General features: G+C 45.6%; 4 protein-coding genes and 2 non-coding genes across 9 annotated transcripts in view; 5 read left to right on the forward strand and 1 right to left on the reverse strand.

Annotated features, from left to right (window-relative positions):
* Positions 1-1,291, reverse strand: part of atg5 (ATG5 autophagy related 5 homolog (S. cerevisiae)) — a 30,107-nt gene extending 28,816 nt beyond the window's left edge. The window contains exons 1-2 of the mRNA XM_076738087.1: positions 1,011-1,291; positions 395-582 (exon numbers count right to left, since the gene is read on the reverse strand). Of these exons, the coding sequence (XP_076594202.1) occupies positions 395-502 (108 nt within the window). The 5' untranslated portion in view covers positions 503-582; positions 1,011-1,291. The remainder of the gene's footprint in view (positions 1-394; positions 583-1,010) is intronic.
* A 51-nt stretch (positions 1,292-1,342) lies between these two features.
* dctn3 (dynactin 3 (p22)) lies at positions 1,343-5,037 on the forward strand. Its single transcript, XM_076736262.1, has 7 exons — positions 1,343-1,502; positions 2,634-2,718; positions 3,008-3,094; positions 3,348-3,431; positions 3,723-3,781; positions 3,869-3,928; positions 4,193-5,037. Exons 1-7 carry the CDS (start codon positions 1,401-1,403, stop codon positions 4,277-4,279), a joined length of 564 nt encoding a protein of 187 aa, XP_076592377.1. The 5' UTR covers positions 1,343-1,400; the 3' UTR covers positions 4,280-5,037.
* A 2,458-nt stretch (positions 5,038-7,495) lies between these two features.
* Positions 7,496-18,432, forward strand: nt5c3a (5'-nucleotidase, cytosolic IIIA). Of its 3 annotated transcripts, XM_076738053.1 has the most exons (9): positions 7,496-7,696; positions 14,992-15,090; positions 15,331-15,400; positions 15,574-15,706; positions 15,797-15,886; positions 16,252-16,414; positions 16,594-16,794; positions 16,946-17,064; positions 17,098-17,179. In XM_076738053.1, the coding sequence occupies exons 1-8, from the start codon at positions 7,559-7,561 to the stop codon at positions 17,045-17,047; spliced, it is 996 nt and encodes a 331-aa protein (XP_076594168.1). In that variant the 5' UTR covers positions 7,496-7,558; the 3' UTR covers positions 17,048-17,064; positions 17,098-17,179. The 3 variants fall into 3 exon arrangements, with proteins under 3 accessions (XP_076594168.1, XP_076594170.1, XP_076594169.1); XM_076738055.1 differs by having other exon boundaries at positions 16,946-18,432; XM_076738054.1 differs by lacking the exon at positions 7,496-7,696 and adding an exon at positions 13,020-13,059 and having other exon boundaries at positions 16,946-18,432.
* Positions 18,433-19,089: 657 nt separating this feature from the next.
* trnap-agg (transfer RNA proline (anticodon AGG)) lies at positions 19,090-19,161 on the forward strand. Its single transcript has one exon. It is a non-coding gene; the product is annotated as a tRNA-Pro (tRNA).
* Positions 19,162-19,872: 711 nt separating this feature from the next.
* Positions 19,873-19,944, forward strand: trnap-agg (transfer RNA proline (anticodon AGG)). Its single transcript has one exon. It is a non-coding gene; the product is annotated as a tRNA-Pro (tRNA).
* A 706-nt stretch (positions 19,945-20,650) lies between these two features.
* The window catches only part of bbs9 (Bardet-Biedl syndrome 9), a 126,101-nt gene continuing 125,759 nt past the window's right edge, over positions 20,651-20,992 (forward strand). For both annotated transcript variants that reach the window (XM_076737114.1, XM_076737115.1), the window contains exon 1: positions 20,651-20,784. The gene's annotated coding sequence lies outside the window, so the exon portion shown is untranslated. The remainder of the gene's footprint in view (positions 20,785-20,992) is intronic.

Here is a 20,992-nt window from a genome sequence, read left to right on the forward strand (position 1 = left end):
CTGCTGCTCTGCCATTATCCCATAATAACCCAAAATAAACACACAAGACTTTACCTCCTCTGTACTTTAAGAATACATTTGCAGCATGTTCTCAGATTTTAGGTACAATGGGGGTTGCAGACTGATGGAAGTGTAACTATAAAGTAATTATGGGTTGAATAAACGAAAACTGCTAGCACTTTCTCAGTTGGAGTCACCTTTCAGCCGTATACACTGATGTGTTTTCCTGAACATGAAGTCATCTGAATTCACTGTTGCATGTCATTTACAGAGCTGTAGACTGAGAAGGGGCTTCTCGGGAGTATGAAGGTGAGTCAACACTGGTGGCAGGTAAAACCAAAAATGAGGTCTAAGGATTTGTGACCATGTGAAGCCAGAAAGTAACCGTTCTTACATAGTAGGGCTCGGCCTCTCTCTCGGTAACCTCATCCTGGTTCAGGGTGAAGCAGGTGGGGATCCGGCCGAACCAAACGTCTCTCAACACGTCCTTGTCATCTGCCATGCTGCTGCTGCTCCCAGCGGCACATAAAGAATAAATTCCCCAAACACAGACTCTGAAGTCCAGCGGGAGGCTGCTCGTTGCTGTCAACAACACAGCAGAGCAAACAGGAAAGCACCGATGAAACTTTTAGCAACACAATCTGAAAACCATACATGAAGCTGGCAGCGCAATATAAGCTAGCAACACCTTGACTCGAATCTTCAGCTTTCGGAGAGCCTGATATATTTTTATTAATTCGTTGGGGGTATTAAAGCCCATTAGGAGACAGCGACTCACTTGCTAGACTTCCAAACTAACTCCAAGGCTCTCAAACTACGCAGATGTAACGTTAATTCAGAAACTAGACGTTAGCTTGAAGGCTAGCTAAGCTAACTTAGCTTGTGGAAACATACCAAAGAATTGTTTACATTTAACAAATGTGCTAGCTCCCTGGCTATTGTTATCATTGTCCACAAACAGAAGTGCTTTGTGTGCGATGAACAGATTGTGAAACGAGAGAAAACCTTACTTTTTGTCGATGTTTTGCAGTCGGCTTGGATTCAAGAAGGGCCGTAACTGTCGGTGTTGTCATTCCCCTGCTGTCATCGGAAAATAGCTGAAAACCCCATTCATTGTAAAACAGCGACTGCTAGCGATCCTTCCCTTTACTGCAATAATGTCAAAAAACATTTTTGAAACAATGCTTTTAAAATGATGGACACATTTTTGTTTGTTAACAAAATATTTCAAGTGTTTTAAAATCCCTGAAGGGTACCCACTGCCACCGAAAAGCAAACGTATTTGTAAATCAATCAAGCCGCTCAAACGATGGCGTCATCAGTATGCGACGTCGCTTGTAAAGTAGGTAAACCAGTGAGCTGTTTGGGTTCTGTTGTGTCCATTAGCGTCTTCAGCTTCAATGGATAAAAAAATGGAGGTGGATAACCTGGAAATGCGCCTTCAGGCGCTGGAGAGTCGCATCTATGGCGAGAGAAGAAACAAAAGTGGAAAACCCGCTAAGGTTCGTCCAGAAAAATGTCTGTTCTGATGAGTGAGGGTTAGCAAAGAAGCTAGTTAGCTGTTAGCTTAGCAGAGCTAACGATCGCTCTGTCAGTGGAAATGAGTTAACGCCCTTTGTATTTTCTGCACACTGACTGTACAGAGATTATTCACAATACGAAATTCTCACTGCTGTCCACTGCAGTGAAAGACAGTAACATCAATATGGTGTTTATTGCTCATCTTATTTACTGTCGTATTGTGTCATATCTACGGTGACACCAATATCGAGCACCTTAAAGTAGTTGTCAGGTTAGTTATTTAGCTGTTTAGCTTTAACGTAGTTAATTTCAAAAGTAAAAGCTTAAACGACGCACCAACTGGGGCTAATTTTAGGTCAATTAACTGATACTGTATATCAGACAGTACTCGATAGTACTGGCCACTTCCGTACGCATACAAATTGTTTTAGACATATTTCTTGTACAGTGTACATTGAGAGGGATGCTTTAACAATAGTCAGAAATGATCTTAAGTGAACATATTTTGTGGGGAATTGGTTAAAAACATGGTGCGGTCCTTTTGAGCCACTGAATGGGGAGTTTCATCAGAGCATCATATGATGCGATGAACACTTGTAACTTACAAAGGAGCATTGAAGAGGATTTATTTGCTGGCAGATGTTGATGATAGAGAGATGGAGAAAGTGTCAGTTCTTCAGTGTCCTGCTTAAGAAGTGTTTTGACCTACACGTGTAAAAGTACTGTTAGCTTGTAGATAAAATAAGATAATTCCAGATGTACTCAGTACAAGACCTAAAAAATGATTACTGCAAGTGATGATGTAAAGGAAAATAGCCTGCATGCTGCAAACTGTCACGTTCCTTTGGAGGTAAACAGCCTCCAGACTTCAGAGGGATGACACAGACCAAATCAGACAGAGTGCACAGCTGAAACAGACCGTTTCACTGTGCTGCTGTGCTGCTTACTGTGGCTCCCTGCTGCACTTGAACATGACATCTTGCTCTGTGTTGTGTATGGTACCACACATTGTACATGAAACACTCAGACATTGATTAAATAAAGTGTAATGTCTTTCATACGTCCCTGTTAATCACTAACATGAAGTCTAATCACCGTCCTTTGTCCTGCAGTGTGCTGAGTCTCTGGCCAGGATTCAGGCAGGTCTGACCAACACAGCCAACAAGAGAGAACGAGTGAAGATCCTCCACAAGAAGAGTGAGTCCCACGCTGTGTTTCAGCAGTCCTGACAGCCCTTAGCACGTTGCCTTTGATAGTCAGTTTAGAGATATACAGGACACATGGGGGTAACAAAGGTGTCCTGGCCGGGAGTGGAGCTGTGGATGTTGCTGTTGTGTGGTGTGCAGTATGCATCATGAACCTGAACCTTAAAAACATCAAAATACTGACATGAGATACCAGAAGTGTTATGAAGTGTCAAAAAAGAGCTTTTCTGTAGTCAGATTTTGATGAGCCTTTGATCCTGTTTGTTGGTGTTGTGATGCAGTCGAGGACCTGCTGAAGTACCTGGACCCCCAGTTCACAGACCACATCACTGTACCTGATGCCATGAAGCTGGAGTTCATTCTCGCTGGTAAGAACCAGGAGGACCCTGGGATAGAAAAATCCATGAAGTTTGTTTAAGGATTTTATTATTTATATGTTGTTCGTGAATCAGATAGTTTCTGAACTTGTTTAATGTGTTACATGTAAATTTCAGTGTTGTTATGTTGTTATGTATGTGATTTATCACATAAACATAACAAAATGTTCTTCTGTAGGAGACCAAAAGAGCATCTTAGATCTGACTGAGTCCTCACTGTGATGCTGTTTGTTTGTCTGCACAGAGGAGGACTTCCTTTTTTCCCAGGCTGCTTTGCTGGAGCAGGTCAGCAGCTTGCAGCCTTTGCTGGACAGCACCTACATCAGAGGTGAGGCTCAGATGGCAGAACAGGAAAGAAATCAAGGACAGAGTAACATCTGCTCCGGGATTTTACCTCAGACAGCAAGTAAAGGACGGATTTAGATGAACTTTGTTGGCCAGGCTGCTTTTTTTTTTTTAAGTGCTTAATCTATCAAAACTACCAGAACTATCAAATTGTGTGTAATCTGGCTGTACTGGTTCAGTGATGTGGTGTTCTGCTGTTGCTGTATCATTTGAGGGGAAACGCTGCTCATCCCCCGTCAGGCTCGTGTCAGCTGAGTGTTTCTGTCGTTCACAGACGTACCAGAGCACGCCACCAAGCTGCAGCGCCTGTCACAGATCCACATCAAAGAGCAGGTCAGCCTCCTCTGCCTCCCTCCACCTGCCTCTGTGTGTCTCATGAGCTTTTACCTGTTGACTCCTCCATGTTTGTCTTTTTCACAGGACCAAACTGAGGCTCAGTCACAGGAAGTGAAGAGGCTTTTTGAGGAATACAACAAAATGGTACACTTCATTTTTTACCAGATTATTTCTTTTGTTAAATTTCGGTGAAATAGAAATTAGGACAGGACAAAGTATACCACACAGAAACTGTGACAGAGACAGAATGAGAGGCACTGATGTCATTAAAAACCTCTTCTTTTACTGCCTTTTCTCTTGATAATACGTGAATACTTCAACAATCAGTTTGTCTTTTAAACATAATAATAACATAAACTGCTGCTGGGACAAAGCTCCACCCACTGACCTCTGACCCCTGATTGGCAGATGTTCCTGCTGTCAAAGCAGTTCACCCAGTGGGACGAGACTCTGAGGAAGCTGGAGGAGGCCAAAGGCATCCGGCCCGTGGAGTAGCTGCTGTCAGCGCATGCACTCCTGATGAGGATGAGGATGGTGAAGATGGCTGCACCGTGGTGGGAGCTTTAAATCAGATCGAGGGTTCCATATGTAGCTTTCTGTTCTCCAGTGAGTCAGAACAAAAGTGAAGGAAAACGGATCATTTCACTGTTTTTTTTTTAAAGCTGCAAATCAATTTGTCACTACAGTTTAGTTTGAGTTTAGTTTCCTCGTTCCGTGATATTGTTGGCTGTAGAAAATTCTCCAAAACCGACTCATCGGATGTTTAAGACACGGCGGGTTTGGTTGCACCCCCCCCCCCCCCCCACCATGCAGCCCCAGTCACACAGTAAATGCGCAGTGTGAGGACTGGAGGAAATGTAAAATGTAAACGAAGCCTGTCTCATGTGACTCTTCGTCAGTCGCCTGGAGGAACTCGCCTCCGTCATGTGACGTGCGGCTCCGACATGCTGCTCGTATTTATTTTCAGACAATAGAGCCGTTGATGCTCCCGTATTTACTCAACTTGAAACACATTCCGACGCTGCATCTCTGCTGCAGGCCAGTCACAGGACCGGTGCTCTTCACTCATTCACACACACACTCACTGTTTCACACACATCCTCTTCAAGGCTGTCGACTTTCCCTCCTGACGTGATGTGTAAAAACTTAAATTAGCTTCTTGTGCTTTCCAGCCTTCTGGATTTGAAGTGTTATATATGTGTCATCCAGCATGGCCGCGGTCAATACAATAAATATTATGACTTTCTCTCTTCCAGTGTGTGACGTCTGTTGTGTGTCTATGAACTGCAGACAGGCAGCGTCGCTGAATGAAAGCTGGTTTCCAACAGGTTACAGCTTCATTTTCATATTTTTACAAAACCTCTTTTTTTGCAAACTCATACAACAAGATAAAATTTTACTGATCACACGCCGGGGAAATTCACTTGTTACAACCCCAAGAATAAGAAGGAGAGGTAGAAAAACAACAAATAGACGATAAAAAAGATACAAACTATAGAGGACACGAACATTATATACAAAAGAGAACACAAATATTGCACAGTAAAAATAATGTTGCACAGATGTAATGGATTTTGGAGTACTATGACATAAATAATGAAGGAGTGCAGAAAGTAGGTTTGTGATGTGAAACATCAACACGGTGCCACGCTAAATGATGCTGCAGTTAAACAGTCTGAAAACAACTAATATTTGGACTTTCTGTGAGAAGGGACGCCCTCCACCTTCTTAGCAAAATGACCAAAATACATCCACCTCTGTCCATCCTCTTGGAGCAGAGAGGTTGATAAGTTGAACGTTAGTCAAGCTGCCTCACTGAACAGACTGAGGTTTGTTTGAGTTAAGTTAGAATCTTTGTCGTCTGCGTTGCTGAAAATACTCCAGCAGACCGAACCACAACAACAAAACAACAAAGTGTTTTGGAGGAGACGTGACCACACATCCAGTTTTCACCACATGGTGACGGTGAAGTCGGGTTAAGTTTGGGTCGTCCTCCCTGTAAAAATGAACAAACACTGTCTGCAACCTAAAGCAAGAAAGACGCTTCAGGAGTATACAGTATATATTTAATCATTTCCATTTCCTGTTGTTATTGTGCCTTTTTTAGCTGCTGATGTCGTTTAAGTTTCTTTGTTGTGCCGTTCACTTTAACTTACAGGCACTTTGTTCAGCTGCAGTTATTTTTAAACGTGCTGTATATAAAAAAGACTTCACTGGACATTATCAGCAGGCTGACTGGATCTGGTTATTGGCCCTCAGGTGATCATTTTCATTTCATGAACGCTCATCCAGCATCTGTTTGTGGACATCCTAACTTAAATTTAAAGTTAGTGTATGTAATTTGATGTGACTGAGCAAACGTTTTCAGGACTCTCACGTCTTCACTTTGGTCAAGGAGGCAAATAACAAACCGCTGACTGTTCGCAAAGATCGTCTATTGAACAGATGCTTCACTAGACAGAAATTAAGCCTCACACAAGAACTGGATGCTTTTCATTCCAGTCAAGCAGTTCAGCAGCTGATTTCTGTGATTAGCACACTTTCAATCAGAGAGAGGACAGTGATTAATGACATTAACTGGTGGGATGAAAACCTTGACACCATGGAAATATGTTACTAATTGCCGTAAAGCAAACTTGGAGGTCTTCCTCCAAATCTATAGAAAAAGCAAACATGAAAAAGAGCACAATGTTAAAATTATACATTCGTCCCTTTGGCAGAACTGGTAAAGTTTTGTTGAACATACACAGGACAGACAATATAACACAAACCCGTTCAGATAATAACTTTCCAACATGATCATGAGTAATTTACACAAAATATTAATGCTATAAATACACCTACTAGATAGTAACTATATATGCTTCTGTATGCACCTAAAGAGACTGTGAGCTAAATGTACAATACGGGCTTTTTGATCAGTTAATTACTGAATGTTTTATTTTTTGTGTTGAAAACTGTCAAAGTACAAAATATTCCTTTTGAAAACCAATCGAAATGGTTCCATATATGAAAAGGGCTAATGTGACATCGTGACTGGAAGATAACTTCATCGCTGAGATGCAGAGCCTGAAACGAGATCATCCAAAACGTGTTGATGGTTCTTGTTCTCCCAGTGTTAATGTGGACCTTCACTGATTAACTTCTGTGTCGTTAATGAATTTTGTTTTGGTACTTCCTGTACAAATGGAAATGTTTTATTTTGAATTATACAGTGAAAACGGGGAAACTAATCTCTATAAACAGATAACTGCCTGCTCATTTAGAACCTGTAGACGAGGGACAAGATTTTGGCATGGGAAGCGTTCTGGTTTCCGGTTGTAGTCCGTGCGGCAGGTACTGACCACTCACGTTTGAGTGGGCTTAGGGTGCTTGCAGGTAATCAGTCTGAGTGAAGCTCAAACGAGGCAGAACGGAAGGATCCGGACTTTAATGTTAGCCTACCTGACAAGTTTGCTAGCTCATGTGTTATTACTAAGTAACGTACTAATTAAGGTCTGGATTAAATAACATTTGCTTATCGGTTGAAAGGAACTAAAGTCGTGTAATTTGTCATTTACGGTAGTTTGGTATTATATTCTGCTTTGCCGATGAGCCAGCTATTGCGTTGGCCGCCAAAAATGAAACTTCTCCAGAGTGAGTGGTCACAGCAGCATAGACGATCTTTGGTCGCGTGTTTCCACCAGTAGGAAGGCGCCTGTTGACAGAGGGCAGGACGGGAACTGTCCGGGCAGGCAGCGGTTGGTCGGTGGAGGAACAGAGGAGCGGACCGTCATGGACAGGACGGCTGTGGTGAAGGTCGGAGCCGCGGCCAGCGCCAGCGTCTGTGCCCTGTTCGGTGGCGTAGTTCTGGCCCAGTACATCGTCGCGAAGAAGAAACGGGCGGGCAAGAAAACCAGGATCATAGAAATGGTGAGTAAAACTGGACGCTCCAGCTGCGTCAAGACAACCAGAGGCAGATAAGAATCAGGAAGTGGGCGAGTTAACCTTCAAAATAAAGGCGCGCACCGCTTGACAGTTGATAACTAATAAGTGTTTTTTGAGAGGATTTTGCCAGCAATTTAACGATTAGGACCCCGTTGAACTATTTTATTACAGGGGAATTATAAATTAATAGCGATGAATTCTGGGGCTTTCGGCAAACGGGCTACATTCAGAGTTAAAAGTTTGGTGCCGGTGTTGGTACTTGCATCCATGTCATCCACTTTTTGACGCCCTTCCGTTTATCAAATAGAAACCACGCTGGGTGAAGTGTTCCTAGTTTGAGAAGATCTGCAGTTTGGTTTGTAGACTCTTGAAATAAACAACATAATATCTGTTACAATGAAAATCCAGAGAGAATTAACAATATACTAAAGACGTTGTTTTAGCCGTTGTATTTAAACCTATGTAGCACCCACAGAACATTGCGACACGTGCGAATTTATTGTGAAAATCCTGCCCGGAAACGTGGCACTGTGTCCTTGGTATCTTGACATCGGTGCACGATTCTCTGCGCAGCCGCGAATGTTCCCTAAAACAGCAGCTGTTTTTAGAGGTCACGCGTGGGCTGTTTTACGGGAGAAAGCGGCAGTTTTTCTGTGTGACAGCAGGAAGCTGTGACAGCTGAGTCTCCGGGACTCTGAAGCTCTCCGCAGCTCTTTGACTGTCGTGGAAAACCCGCTTCGCGCTGCTGCTGCTGTCTGTTGTTATGCAAGCTGCAGCAGCACGGACGAAACCCTCAGTCCAGCCTTCAAACCTGTCCGACTGGAACCAGGCTGCTGGAAAACAGAACTGCAAACAGACAGACAGACAGAGAGGGAGGAAGAGGCCACATGTCAGGATTTGAGTGATTCAAGGACAGAGATGTCATTGAGTGGCACACAGCGAACACGTTTAGGTGATTTCACAGTCATAACATTAAGTAACATCTGCACATTCATCCAGCAATTTATGTTCTAAACATGTTCCTGTGCGGCAGGAGAAAAGTGGAAACAGTTTCATTGGTACCCTCTCCTCTTTGCTGAATGTGGCGTTCACTGAACCTTCTGTTTCGACATTTGCATACGAGGCCCGGCTGTGAGGAAACTAACATTTCCAGTTTTCTCAAGAATTTTGTGAACTTTTTTAGCTATAATTATCGTTTATAAAGGTTTTATGAGGAGTCTGTGAAGTGAATTTAAAAGCTGTCCCTCAAATGTCCCTTTAAGGACATAAACAGTCCAAGAAAGAACATATTTATTTTCATATAACGTATTTTCTGGGATGTTTTGCGTGGATGTTCTGCTCTTTACCCTTTTAGCAGACCTTACAGAAGATACTTAGACTGAACTTTGCCACGTTAGAAGGCGTTGCCGTGCACTGAATCTCTGTTACAATCTACATGATTCATGTCTGAGTTATGTGGCTCCAGCTGTACAGGTGTGTACTGTGTGTGCCGTCCTCCCACACACACACACACACACACACACACACCTCCTCATCAGCTGCCGCCTTTCACATTTCATCAGTTACAGCTGATGAAATTTCACCGTCGTCAGACAGACGTTTGGTGTTGTGTTGCTCGTAGTTTCCCCGACAGGATGCGCTGATGTCATCATTGTCAGGTGCTTTTATGGCCGTCGTGTCTGATGGTGTGTGACAGGAAAGCTTTGACGAACAGCTGTGGAGTTTGTAGTGAAGCTCGTCTGTTCATGTCAAATCAAACTGAACTCAGTTCTTCGTGTTCCAGTCCATCATTATGCGTTTGAGGTTCCCGTGACCTTTGACCCTCGACCACTTCACACAAACGTTTGCACCTTGCATCATTGATTTAGAAACCGGACAGTTTGTGAAGTGAAAGTTGTGAAATACGTCACAGTACTCTGATGAGGGTGAGCAGGAGACGTTCAGCTCCTCAGCCGTCCGCTTGTTGTTTGGCTGCTGACGTGATTGAGCTTCATGAACAGATGTGAAGCCACATCGAGGCTGATTTCAGCCGCCCAGAGCCTCCAGGTCAGCTTCACTGATGCTGTGCCGCCAACGTTTGTGTGAACTCGTCAAGTCGAGTGAGAGACAGAGAAGAGCGTCAGATCCTGGATTTGAGCTTTGCAGCTGTCACAGATACAAAGTCTCTGAGAAGGAACTAAAGTGACACGACTACCGACCTGCAGCTCCACTCGTCTGGTGAAAGAATGAAGCTGCTTGGTGGGTGTCGGGATGTCGAGGCCGCGGCGGCTTCAGGATGGAAGCGGCTCGCTCGTTTCCTGTCCCAGCCTTCAGCATGGAAACCATGACCATCTGTTTTTGATGATGTGCGACGCTGCAGAAGCACAAACATCCGCTCTGAACCACATGACCGTCTGTCCCGAGGTGAAAGTTTACACGACACTCCTCCGCTGAGCGACTCGCTCTAAACTTTTACTCAATAAATGACTTGAAAGAAGTAAAAGGTGCAGGTCGAACGGCACAGGATGGACTGAGATCGACTGCTGTGACGTAAACCTTCGATCCTGAAGGCCGTGACTCGTAACACCAACGAGTCAGTCAGTGCTGTGAGTCATGTGGGTCTGTGTGTCACGCCCTGAACCCCCCCCCACCCCCGTCAAGCTGAATGAAAAGTGTGCTGTGGTGTCAGTGACACACACCTGCTGTGTGTTTCACCCTACTGACCACCAGAGGACACAACAGAGCCTCAGTTTAACTGCAAGTCCAGAGTCTCCTCTGGTCTCTCAGGTCCACGGGGATGGACTCGCGTTCAGAGCCGGCCTCAAGTGGTCATTCGAGGAACTGCGGTTTGGCTTCATTTCTCATTCTGGGTCCAAAGAAAGTTTGAAAACTGAAGATTTCTCCTCGAATAACCGGAGTGATGAGTGCAGACGTAGAAAGAGCCCGAACCACAGGAACGTCAGAGAGCGTCAGCGGAGCAGCGTGAGGCAGAGGGCGAAGCTTTCCGGTGGAGGAGAGTCTGAACCCAGCGGCCATGCTGCTTTATCAGGGGAAACAGATGGTGGTCACTGTGTGTGTGTGTGTGTGTGTGTGTGTGTGTGTGTGTGTGTGAGACCTTGTACTGTGTTCACTGATGAAGACTTCAGTACAGAAATAACTCAGCTAACTTTCCTCAAATACATGTTCAAACCTTGTTGGACGTCAGAGAAGGAGCGGTTCTGGTTGCAGTACTACCAATAGTACCAGTAAGATCAGCAGTACTGGTAAAGGTAACAAAGGTTGCAGGAGCATCTTTGTTTGTAGTATTAGGGTGAAACAGAGAAGAAGAGAAGAAACAACATGGAGACGAGCAGACTGTGAGGGTTTGGGTTCAGACCTGAACATGTTGAACCGCTTCATTTGATGACGTCCAGGTCAGATCTGGCTTTGAGGAAGCTGATTGAACCCTGGAACACTGGAAAAGAGGTAGAGGAGGATGATCACACTGGACGCTCTGAAGGAGAAGCTGCGAGCACGCACGGCATCGAAGTGTGAACGCCACAGATGAAGACGTGCAGATGGAGCCAAAGCCGAGGAAGAAGAAGGACTGCACAGGAAGGAAGTGGAACAGGAAGGTCCTGAGAGAACGAACCACACCTGGAAGGTGACACTTCCTGCTCCTCTTTGAATCCAGGTCCGGTCGGTGGACCTGTGTCTCTGTGAGCCTGCAGCACAGCGAGGACACAGACTGTTATTGTGATGAGGCGTAAACAGCGTGCTGACCTAGTTTGTGGGAGTTGTGGTATGCGAGGCAGAGGAGAGGACGAGGTGTCTCATGTTCCTGTCTCTGTGGACATCAGGGAGCGAAGCCTCGCTCAGCTGGGACGAAGCGTCAGCGCTGCACACATGAAGCGTCGCGTTAGCTCACGCGGGACGAGGAGGTCGTACACCCCCGCTATGATCAGCTGACCGCCCGCTGATTGAATCGTATCTAATCAGTCACGTCAATCAGCCCGTCCTCACAGAAGACTTTAAATATGATCCCCGAAGCTTCGCCTCCACCTTTCTATTTCAGAGCCTGACGTGGCTCAAAGGTCAAAGATGGTTTTCAGTGTCTCGCTTCGGGCTGATTCTTGTGGACCCATGAAGGTTTTGTGCGTCCCTGCTTTGGCTTAGCGTGCTGCTCGGCTCATTGGTCCATTGGTGAAGCACGGTCGTGGATGATGAAGAGGAAACAAAGGCAGACATTAGATTTGCCTTCACTGTTGGGAGAAAGTCCAGACATTCAGAATTTTACTCTCAAGGCCAAATAATGAAATATTTACAGAATTATTGATTTTTTTATTGGGACTTTGCTGCTGATGTTGTTGAAACAACACTTGAAATTGTGGCCACAAGCAGGCTGACATGAGTAGATGCTAAATGCTAATGTAGCATAAGAGTAGCACATGAAGAGGACAGACGCAGTTTGTCAGTAATGTCGAACGTTAGGTTGTAAAAGGAAGGAAGCTTCATTTGTCATCACTGATACCTGCAGAGCTGATTCTGACTTCTATTGATCACATTGATCAGATGCACTGCTGGAGGATTCTGGGTTAACCGTCCAGAGGCTTTAACAGAAGAGCCTGCTCCACACGAAAACCCATCTGTGTGTGTGTGTGTGTGTGTGTGTGTGTGTGTGTGTGTGTGTGTGTTTGTTCGTGTTTGTGTGTGTACATGTAAGTAAAGCAAAGCGATGGACGTGTTGAGACTCAACCAGCCTGTTTCTACACGTTAGTGCATCTGTGTGAGCAGGGAGGAGCACGTCAGACAGTGTGTGTGTGTGTGTGTGTGTGTGTGTGTGTGTGTGTGTGTGTGTTTTTGTTTGTGTTTGTGTGTGTGTGTGTGTGTGAGGCCTGTGCATTAGCCGCATGTGACTGACCAAACAGCCTGACGTTCACTCTGAACCTTGACCCTCGTGACCTTTCATGCACTGTCACTCCATGTACTGCATGTGTGTGCTCGTGGAGGGTGGGTGCGTGTTGTTTGTTAAAATGTGTGTGCTCAGCAGCAGCAGCAGTGCTGGACCGGGTTCTCACTCTGATTGATTTTAAAGGTTTCTTTTCAAGGGGTCAAAGGTCACATTGCTGGAACAAGGATAGATTCCAAATGTCACTTTTGACTGACCCCATTCAGCGTCTATTTGTGTGTGTGTGTGTGTGTGTGTGTGTGTGTGTGTGTGCGTGTGTGTTTGAGCCTCTCTGACAGAGGGAGGTGTTATGTTGTCTAATCTATTTCAGGCAACGCCCCCCCCCCCCCCCCCCCCCCGCCTGTCTCTGTAGATATATAAGCCCTCTGCAGCCACACAATCTTTTCCTCACTCTTGTTTTAGCTGAGACAACAACCCTGAGGTAAGAGTGTGTGTGTGTGTGTGTGTGTGTGTGTGTGTGTGTGTGTGTGTGTGTGTGTGAAATCCTCCTGAATGTCTTGGGTTATTCGGATGCTTTCACTGTTCTCTGCTCGTGATGTAAACCCAGAAACTTCCTGCAGGCTCGTCCTGTTGCGTCCGGCTCAGACGATCGTGTGTAATTTGTGTGAAGTACTCGTTGAGTGTTTTGACAGTGTAGTTGTGTGTACTTGCGTGTACTGTCTCAGTAGGTCATGTTTTCAGGAGATCCAGTTTGCTCAGAGGAGCAGCGGGTCTGAATTGGACTGCTGTCAGGAGAACACGCCCTCTGCAGTCTTATCATGTTTGTCCCTGAGCTGCAGGCTTTATGGCCTCGTACAGGCAGAACAGGTCGCTCCATTCAAACCTGTCTGTGAAGAACAAACGAGAGCCTGTTCCTCTCTGCTCTGCACACCTCAACTTGTTTTGGGTGCTCTGATAAGTGTGTTTGTGTGAGCGAGGGGCTGAGTGGGTCGCAGGCTGGAGCCGAGGTCTATTTTCGGCCGGCGGTTCGGTGAATTGTCGTGTTTCTGGGGGATCAGAGTGATTTATGAGGTGCTGTGAAAACTGACGCTGCTTATGTAAGACTGGTGGAGGCTGTGCAGGGCGGGGGTGCCAGCGGCGGGGGAGGCGTGCTTTCTGTGTGTGTCTGTTTGTGTGTTCAAAAGAAATAAAATCATCTGGCCTGACTGAACGTTCACCTGCTGTCAGCCAATCAGCTCTTTGTTCTGTTAAACATGAGCGTCTGACGTCAGAAAGGACCGACAGCGGCGTTCAAACGTATTTATCGTGCATTAGGATTATTTCAGAAACATTTCCTGCAGTGACTCTTGTGGTGTGAGCACATGACCACGCCTCAATCAGCTTGACGCTCCCTCCGCTCGTTAAAGGAGGTATGTGGGAGCTCGGTTACTTAACCGCCACTCCCACCGGCTGAGCCTGCAGGCGGCTGACAGACTGAAGCCGATGCCGGTTTGTTGTTGTTGTCTGTCCGGTCAGCTGATCCAGGAACAGCTGTCAAATCCACAAACAGTGGATTGAAATGGGAGTTTTCAGGAAAGCCTGAATCTCAGCAGTGATGCTCTTTGTTTTTTCTCCTGTTGAATGAATAAAAACATACATCAGGCTCACCGTCATCTCCAATGATGGATGCAAACTTTATTAGCTTTTGTTTCCCGCGGACGTCGTCCTCGTGGAGCGTCTTTGAGGACAGATCTGTCCGCTGTGCTCTGGTCAGGCCGAGCTCGTGTTGATGAAGGGCTGACGTTCACCCCCCGTCTGCAGGTGTCACTGTGGCTGTTCATGTGGTCATTCAGCCTGTTACACAACACCGGCAGATTCCAAACATCAGCTGTTTCAGGACCCTGAAGCCCCTCCATGAGTGTGTGTGTGGACCAGGGAACAGTGTGTTCACAGTTTCCATCTCTTTACACACACACACACACACACACACACACACACACACACACACTCACTTTATGTTCATGCCGAACATGTCGCGTGTTTTATTTCTCTGAACTCGAGATCTTTCCTTAGTTTAAACTTTCCTGTATTGATGAAAGTGATTCTGATTTAACCTCCATCCAAATCATCCCAGAAACGTCTCCTCTTCCTCTTCCTCTTCCTCTTCCTCTTCCTCTTCCTCTTCCTCTTCCTCGTCCTCTTTCTCGTCCTCGTCCTCGTCTTCATACCGGAGCTCTAACCACAGATACCTGCAGGCCAAATCTCGCAGTCTGTGAGGAACCTCTTAAAGCTGAAGCAGCTGTTGGGGAGGCGAAGCGGTCGTGATGATCCTGCCGCGTTTTCCAGTTTTTTCCTGTTGGCCTCGTCAACGTCGGAGGAATGTTTAAACGTCAGTCTGTAATAACTCTTCCTCCCTCTCTCTGTCTCCCTCCAGATGCCTCAGTTCGAGAAGTCGACGGTCCACATGAGGGACCCTGAGAGGGTGGAGCAGATCATCTGTGGCCTCATCAAAGGAGGAGCTTCCAAACTGCAGGTAGGACGTTGCTTCCTGATGAGCCAGTGTTTGGTGCAGCTGCGCCCCCTGCTGGTAGTGACGCTCACAGAATTGAATGGTTGAATGGTTCATTTTAATCATTTGCAGCCAGTGAAGTCGAGCACCTGGAAAAGTCTCAGTGAGGTCCTTTGTTTCTTGCAGTCTGTTCAGGGATCTGATGAGTCTGATCGATGCGTTTCTCTGGTTCTGCTGAACAAAGTGTTCTTGGTTCTGTTACAGATCATCACAGACTTCGACATGACGTTAAGCAAGTTTGCTGTGAACGGCAAGCGCTGCCCGACGTGCCACAGTACGTTTCTTTTCTTCAACACGTACTCGTTAAGTCAGAGTTGATTGCTCAGTGTAACGGCTGCAGAAAGACGACAGCCTCTGTGTTCAGGTTGGGCCAGCGGGGGAAAGCTGTTTCCACTTTAAATGTTCAGTTTTGCAGTTTCAGCGTGCTCTTCCTGCCTGTTTGCACAGATATCATTGATAACTGCAAGCTGGTGACAGAGGAGTGCAGGCAGAAGCTGCTGCAGCTGAAGAACAAATATTATCCCATCGAGATCGACCCTCATCTCACCATGGAGGAGAAGTACCCCTTCATGGTGGAATGGTGAGACCCGCGCACACGCAGCTGTGTTTGTGCTTCTGCTCACAGCCAGCAGAGGGCGACAGCTGAAGACGTGTCTGATTGTGTTTGCAGGTATTTCAAGTCTCACACGCTGCTGGTGGAGCAGCGGATAGAGAGAGACAAACTGTCCGAGGTGGTGAGAGAGTCAGACGCTGCACTCAGGTACCTGCACCTCCGCACTCACCTGGAGTCAGTCAGCTGTTGCATTATGGGTATTTAGCTGGTGTGACGCCTGTCCTAGGCCCGGATGAATCATGAATCAGATTCACTGTGGCGCCCCCTACAGGGAGCCGCTGAACGCAGATCCATTTAAAGAGTTCAGACCAAGACCAGAAGAGAGAAGAGCAGCATGTTTATAACGATGATTAATACTGAAAACACGTCATTATTATTACTGTATAAACAGAGCCCGGCGTCAGTACGCTTCCTCTCTGCTCAGGTTTTAGTTTCATACCTCGTCCTTTGTTTTTACCTTAACGGACGAATACCTGACGCCTCTCACCGGCTCGTCCCGCTCTGTGTATCAGGGAAGGCTACGAGCAGTTCTTCGACCGCCTGCAGCAGCACGATGTGCCTGTCTTCATCTTCTCCGCTGGCCTGGGCGACGTCCTGGAGGAAATCATCCGCCAAGCCGGAGTCTACCACCCCAACGTCAAGGTCGTCTCCAACTTCATGGACTTCGACGACAACGTGAGTCCTCACGACTGAAGAAGCATGCGTGTAGAAAACAGGATACAGCTTAAAATCAACTAGATTTATGTACTTAATATTCAAAAGAGTATAAAAATACTTTTGCTTTATTGCTTCTAACAATTGCTTTGTAACGTCATGGCTGACCGCGCTGCTGGGACGCGCTCCTCGTCTCACAGGGCGTCCTGAAGGGCTTCAAAGGCGAGCTGATCCACGTGTACAACAAACACGACGGCGCCCTGCGGAACACGGAGTACTTCAAACAGCTGAAGGAGTACTGCAACATCATCCTCATGGGCGACTCGCTGGGGGACCTCAGCATGGCCGACGGAGCGCCCAACGTGGAGAACATCCTCAAGATCGGCTTCCTCAACGACAAGGTAGGACCGCGGCACGTGAAGCAGGAGGAGAATGTCCTTTAACGCTGATTTGTTTGAGTTTTTAGAAACAGAATAAACTGAGGTCAGGGAGGATTCCTGAAACGAGCTGTGAAGCCACACCTGACGCTTTTCCTCTGCTCTCGCTCTGCAGGTGGAGGAGCGACTGGACAAATATCTGGACTCTTATGACATCGTCCTGGTGAAGGACGAGACTCTGGAAGTGCCCAACGCCATCCTGCAGAAGGTCCTATAACTCCACCGCCCGGCCCACTCCTCCTCCTCCTCCTCCTCCTCCTCCTCCTCCTCCTCCTCCTCCTCCTCCCATCAGCCCCCTCCAGACCTCTAACACCAACTTAAACCTTTGGCTGTGGTCCAGGGTGCTCACTGTTTAACCCACCACTCGCTCTGGATCCCCGCCGCCCCCCACCCTGTGAAAACCTTTTTAAAAGACGTCTCCTGAATGAACTGTTTTAAACCACACAGCAGCAGCAGCAGCAGCCTGTCTCTGGTGTGTTTTGTCCTTTTGAATCATTTCTGATGTTGTTTTATGATAAAAAAAAAAAAATAACCAAAAGTGAGATAAAAACAAACACCAGCTCTCACTCCACCTTAGAATTTGTCATTGTTACTCATTGGATTATTTTTGATATGGTAATATTTGTATACCCTGAAACTGGTGGCCAGTGTTTTCTTCGCAGCTATCCCAGCATGCTTTAGTTCCTGTAATTATACGACTCGGGTGTTAGACGTCTACGAGGTCACACTATGAAACTGAGCCGCTGGTGTCAGACATGATGAGCTGCTTTAGAGCTTTTGGAAGTAATTGAGTCCACAAAGGACCTTAGAAGATTCCTAGTAAATATTTAAGGCGTCGCTCGGTGACAGCAGCAGTACAACGACCAGAGTTAGTCTGAGGAAGAAAAAAGATGAAACTCAGCTGATCAGAGGGAATGCACTTTAAGTTGTGTGTACAGGCGAAGCAGCCTGCACGTGAACACTCTGGATTTGTGGATGTAGGAACATGTTCTTGCACAGGAAAGCCATGTTTACTTGTTTTTTTTAACCCTGATGTGCTCATTTGGCATCATATCGACTCGCAGAAGAAGAAGCATCTGATGCGTTCATGCTCTTTTGGATTTGTGAGCTTCCCCGACACGATCGAGTGTTCTCCGTGCTAGTGTTTGAGGTTCAAGAGGTATGAAGTGCGACTAAAGACCACTTCAGTGCTCGTTAGAGGGAGTTACAACGGTCAAATCCACTTGAACCAAAGTAACAGATAAAGTGCTGTAAAATGACAATATTATATCTAAAGTATAGTTTAATTGTGCGTCAGTGACCGGGGAAGCACACGGCTGCCCGAGGCTCAGTGAACCCACCATCAGACCCGCTCAGCTCCATCACCTTCTCATTCTGTGGATGAATCTGAGCACTACCTCTGAAATACGCGTCTCAGTCTCTTCGGGGGGGTCGAAGCTAAAATGTCACTGTTTGTCAACATGTTGTGCTGAATGTTCTCTTTGTGTTTTTAATGTGCTGCTATCACCTGCATGTTGCCTTTTCTTATCGATGAGTTTATGTCAAAGAAATGGGAGACTGAAGAATATCTATCAATAAAACAGGGAGTAGTGTCCTGCTGTACGTGTGGCCCTCATCTGAAATGTCTTTCACTGCGTTTGCAGAGATCTCCAGAGGCATCGACCGGCGTGTTGTGTTTTTATGAGCAGGTGGCTTCCTCTTTTCTTTGATGGTGTGAAAATGCCATAAAATCTCATTTGGTGAGCCACGACTGGATCACAGACGTCTGGACTGACAGACCGTAGCACACTATCAGTCCTTTAATATTTATGGTCTTAAAAGTACTCAGCAAAATCTGATCAATATCAAAATCTTAGGGTTGCTCAAGCTCTCAGATGAACATTGTCAACATGTACTCAGTGAAAAGTGTAATACCCTGTCTGAAACTGTAGTGGAGGTCAATTAAGAAAGTCCCCAACATATAAAGTACAAAGTGAAGTAGTAGTATCTAGCTTTGTATCTGCAGTACTGTAAGCAATATGTACAGTAGTTGTTGAGATGATGAAGATGTGAGCGTGGATATGGCTGAAGGTGACACTTCTTTGGGAAACTTCAGACACTTTGAGTTTTGGTACATGAGCGTGCTGCAGTACCACTGAAGTCCTGCAGGTGGCAGTCAGTGACCAGAAGATGATGTGAAGAACAGGGAACATTCACAGAAACCTGACCGACGTGGCATCTTCTGCAGCCTGGAAGCCTGACCGTTTTTCATGAGCACATGGCTCGTTGGTCTAGGGGTATGATTCTCGCTTAGGGTGCGAGAGGTCCCGGGTTCAAATCCCGGACGAGCCCTCAGCGTTTTACCTCACAGGTAAATCTCACCTGTGTCAGACAGAGGAGAAACTTTTAATGCCAACTAATCATAAAAGCAAGTATCTTAGTGTATGGTGTCAAACTCAATCCTCCCAACATGGAAGTTAAAAAACACACATTTTCACATTTTACCCTGCAGTGAGAAAACAGTGCAATTAATGAGCCTCTAATCTAAAAGAACTATTACTGAAATATAGTATCCAATTAGCCTAATATAGATCAGATTAGATTAGAATGAACTTTATTGATCCCTTTGGAAGGACCCCTCAGGGAAATATGAGTTCCAGCAGCTCAAAGCGATACAGATAAAGGATAATAAAATACAATAAAATACAATACAAATAGAGAAAAATATGAGAAAAAATATGTACTATACAACAATGAAGTGAAGTATAGTCCAGTGACATCAGTATTAAAGTCACCATCCCATACGGTGGGATTGGCCTCATGAATAGCAGGTTTTGTGACATATATCTCTGCTGAAAGAGGAAAATTTGCCTTCCTCGAACAAACATTATGATTTATGTGGAGGCTGCTGCTGCAGGCCTGAAGTACAACAAAGCGCCTGTAGATGGCGCTCAGTCACCAGGAATTACAAAATAAAGCTCAAACAGAGGGGAAACATGCAGGCAACGTGGCATCTACTGTCCCATAAACTCTGGAAACCATGTTTTTTCTTCTGTAACAGGCGGCTCGTTGGTCTAGGGGTATGATTCTCGCTTAGGGTGCGAGAGGTCCCGGGTTCAAATCCCGGACGAGCCCTTAGCTTTTCAACATAGAGAGCATAACATATAATTAAAGCAAATTATATGATAAAAGAAAATCATACACCAATGCGCATGTACTTGCAACACAAATTCCCAATCCTCCGGGACAACTGTGAGTTTCACTTGACAGATAATTTGCGTTTCTCACATGCTGCTGCTGATGTTTTATTTTATTTTTTAGATTAAATTAAACTTTATTGACATGGTCAGAGTGCAGCACAGAGACAACGAAATGCAGTTTAGCATCTAACCAGAAGTTGCAAATAGTCATAAAATCCAAAAATATAAGTACATACAAGTACGGCAATTTTTACATATATGACATAATATTAGATGCATATGATACTGTATGCTTTATTCACCATCATGCTTTTGTTTAAGAAACATTTAATGTACATTATACCTCAGGAAATGTTTGCAGGTGTTTACAGGTTAATTTCATGTTCATACACTCTACACAGGTTATTTGGTTTTCATCACTTTTACAAGTTCAATAAAAGTGTACTTTTTGCACAGTAATTCATATCACAGATTTGGATTGAACATGTATGATAAAAATACCTTCTGCTATTACAAAAAGTACTACTTATTCACTCAGTGGCTGAGGGACATCAGTAATTTCCATAAAGCTATAAATACGGGCTGTGGTCCAAAAACTCATTTTCCCGTCAGCCCATCTATTTCCGGTCCTGCGCACAACCACCCGGCGTCTCCGTTGAGCGTCAGTGCCATGACAACAGGACGGTGGCTGCCAGCAAGAGCATAGAAATGTGATTTTTGTGTGAACGAGGAGTAAGAAACCGTCGGTTTTACGGACTGGCTCGTGACTCTAAGGGTAAGAAAACCCGGGAAGTGTTTTTGTCACGCGCGGAGAGGCTGCGGAAACAGCAGCGACACTGCCCCTGACCTGCTAGCTAGTATCCAGGTAACTTGGAGAGCTAGCTAATTAGCCGGCTAAGCTAAAGTTAATTCAGCCGATTTGACGTTAGCTGTAAGCTAACTTAGCTTTGGCGGATCCCTCGATTTGTACCCGACTTAACACA

The sequence above is a fragment of the Chaetodon auriga genome, chromosome 8, assembly GCF_051107435.1.
Source record: "Chaetodon auriga isolate fChaAug3 chromosome 8, fChaAug3.hap1, whole genome shotgun sequence".
NCBI classification, from domain to species: Eukaryota; Metazoa; Chordata; class Actinopteri; order Chaetodontiformes; family Chaetodontidae; genus Chaetodon; species Chaetodon auriga.

Coding starts and splice junctions, on each gene's coding strand:
- dctn3 (XM_076736262.1), top strand. CDS start 1,401: ATGGATAAAAAAATGGAGGTGGATAACCTGGAAATGCGCCTTCAGGCG. Junction 2,719..3,007: donor GAAGATCCTCCACAAGAAGA/GTGAGTCCCACG, acceptor GTTGTGATGCAG/TCGAGGACCTGCTGAAGTAC. Junction 3,782..3,868: donor AGATCCACATCAAAGAGCAG/GTCAGCCTCCTC, acceptor TCTTTTTCACAG/GACCAAACTGAGGCTCAGTC.
- nt5c3a (XM_076738055.1), top strand. CDS start 7,559: ATGGACAGGACGGCTGTGGTGAAGGTCGGAGCCGCGGCCAGCGCCAGC. Junction 7,697..14,991: donor AAACCAGGATCATAGAAATG/GTGAGTAAAACT, acceptor GTCTCCCTCCAG/ATGCCTCAGTTCGAGAAGTC. Junction 15,707..15,796: donor TACCCCTTCATGGTGGAATG/GTGAGACCCGCG, acceptor TTGTGTTTGCAG/GTATTTCAAGTCTCACACGC.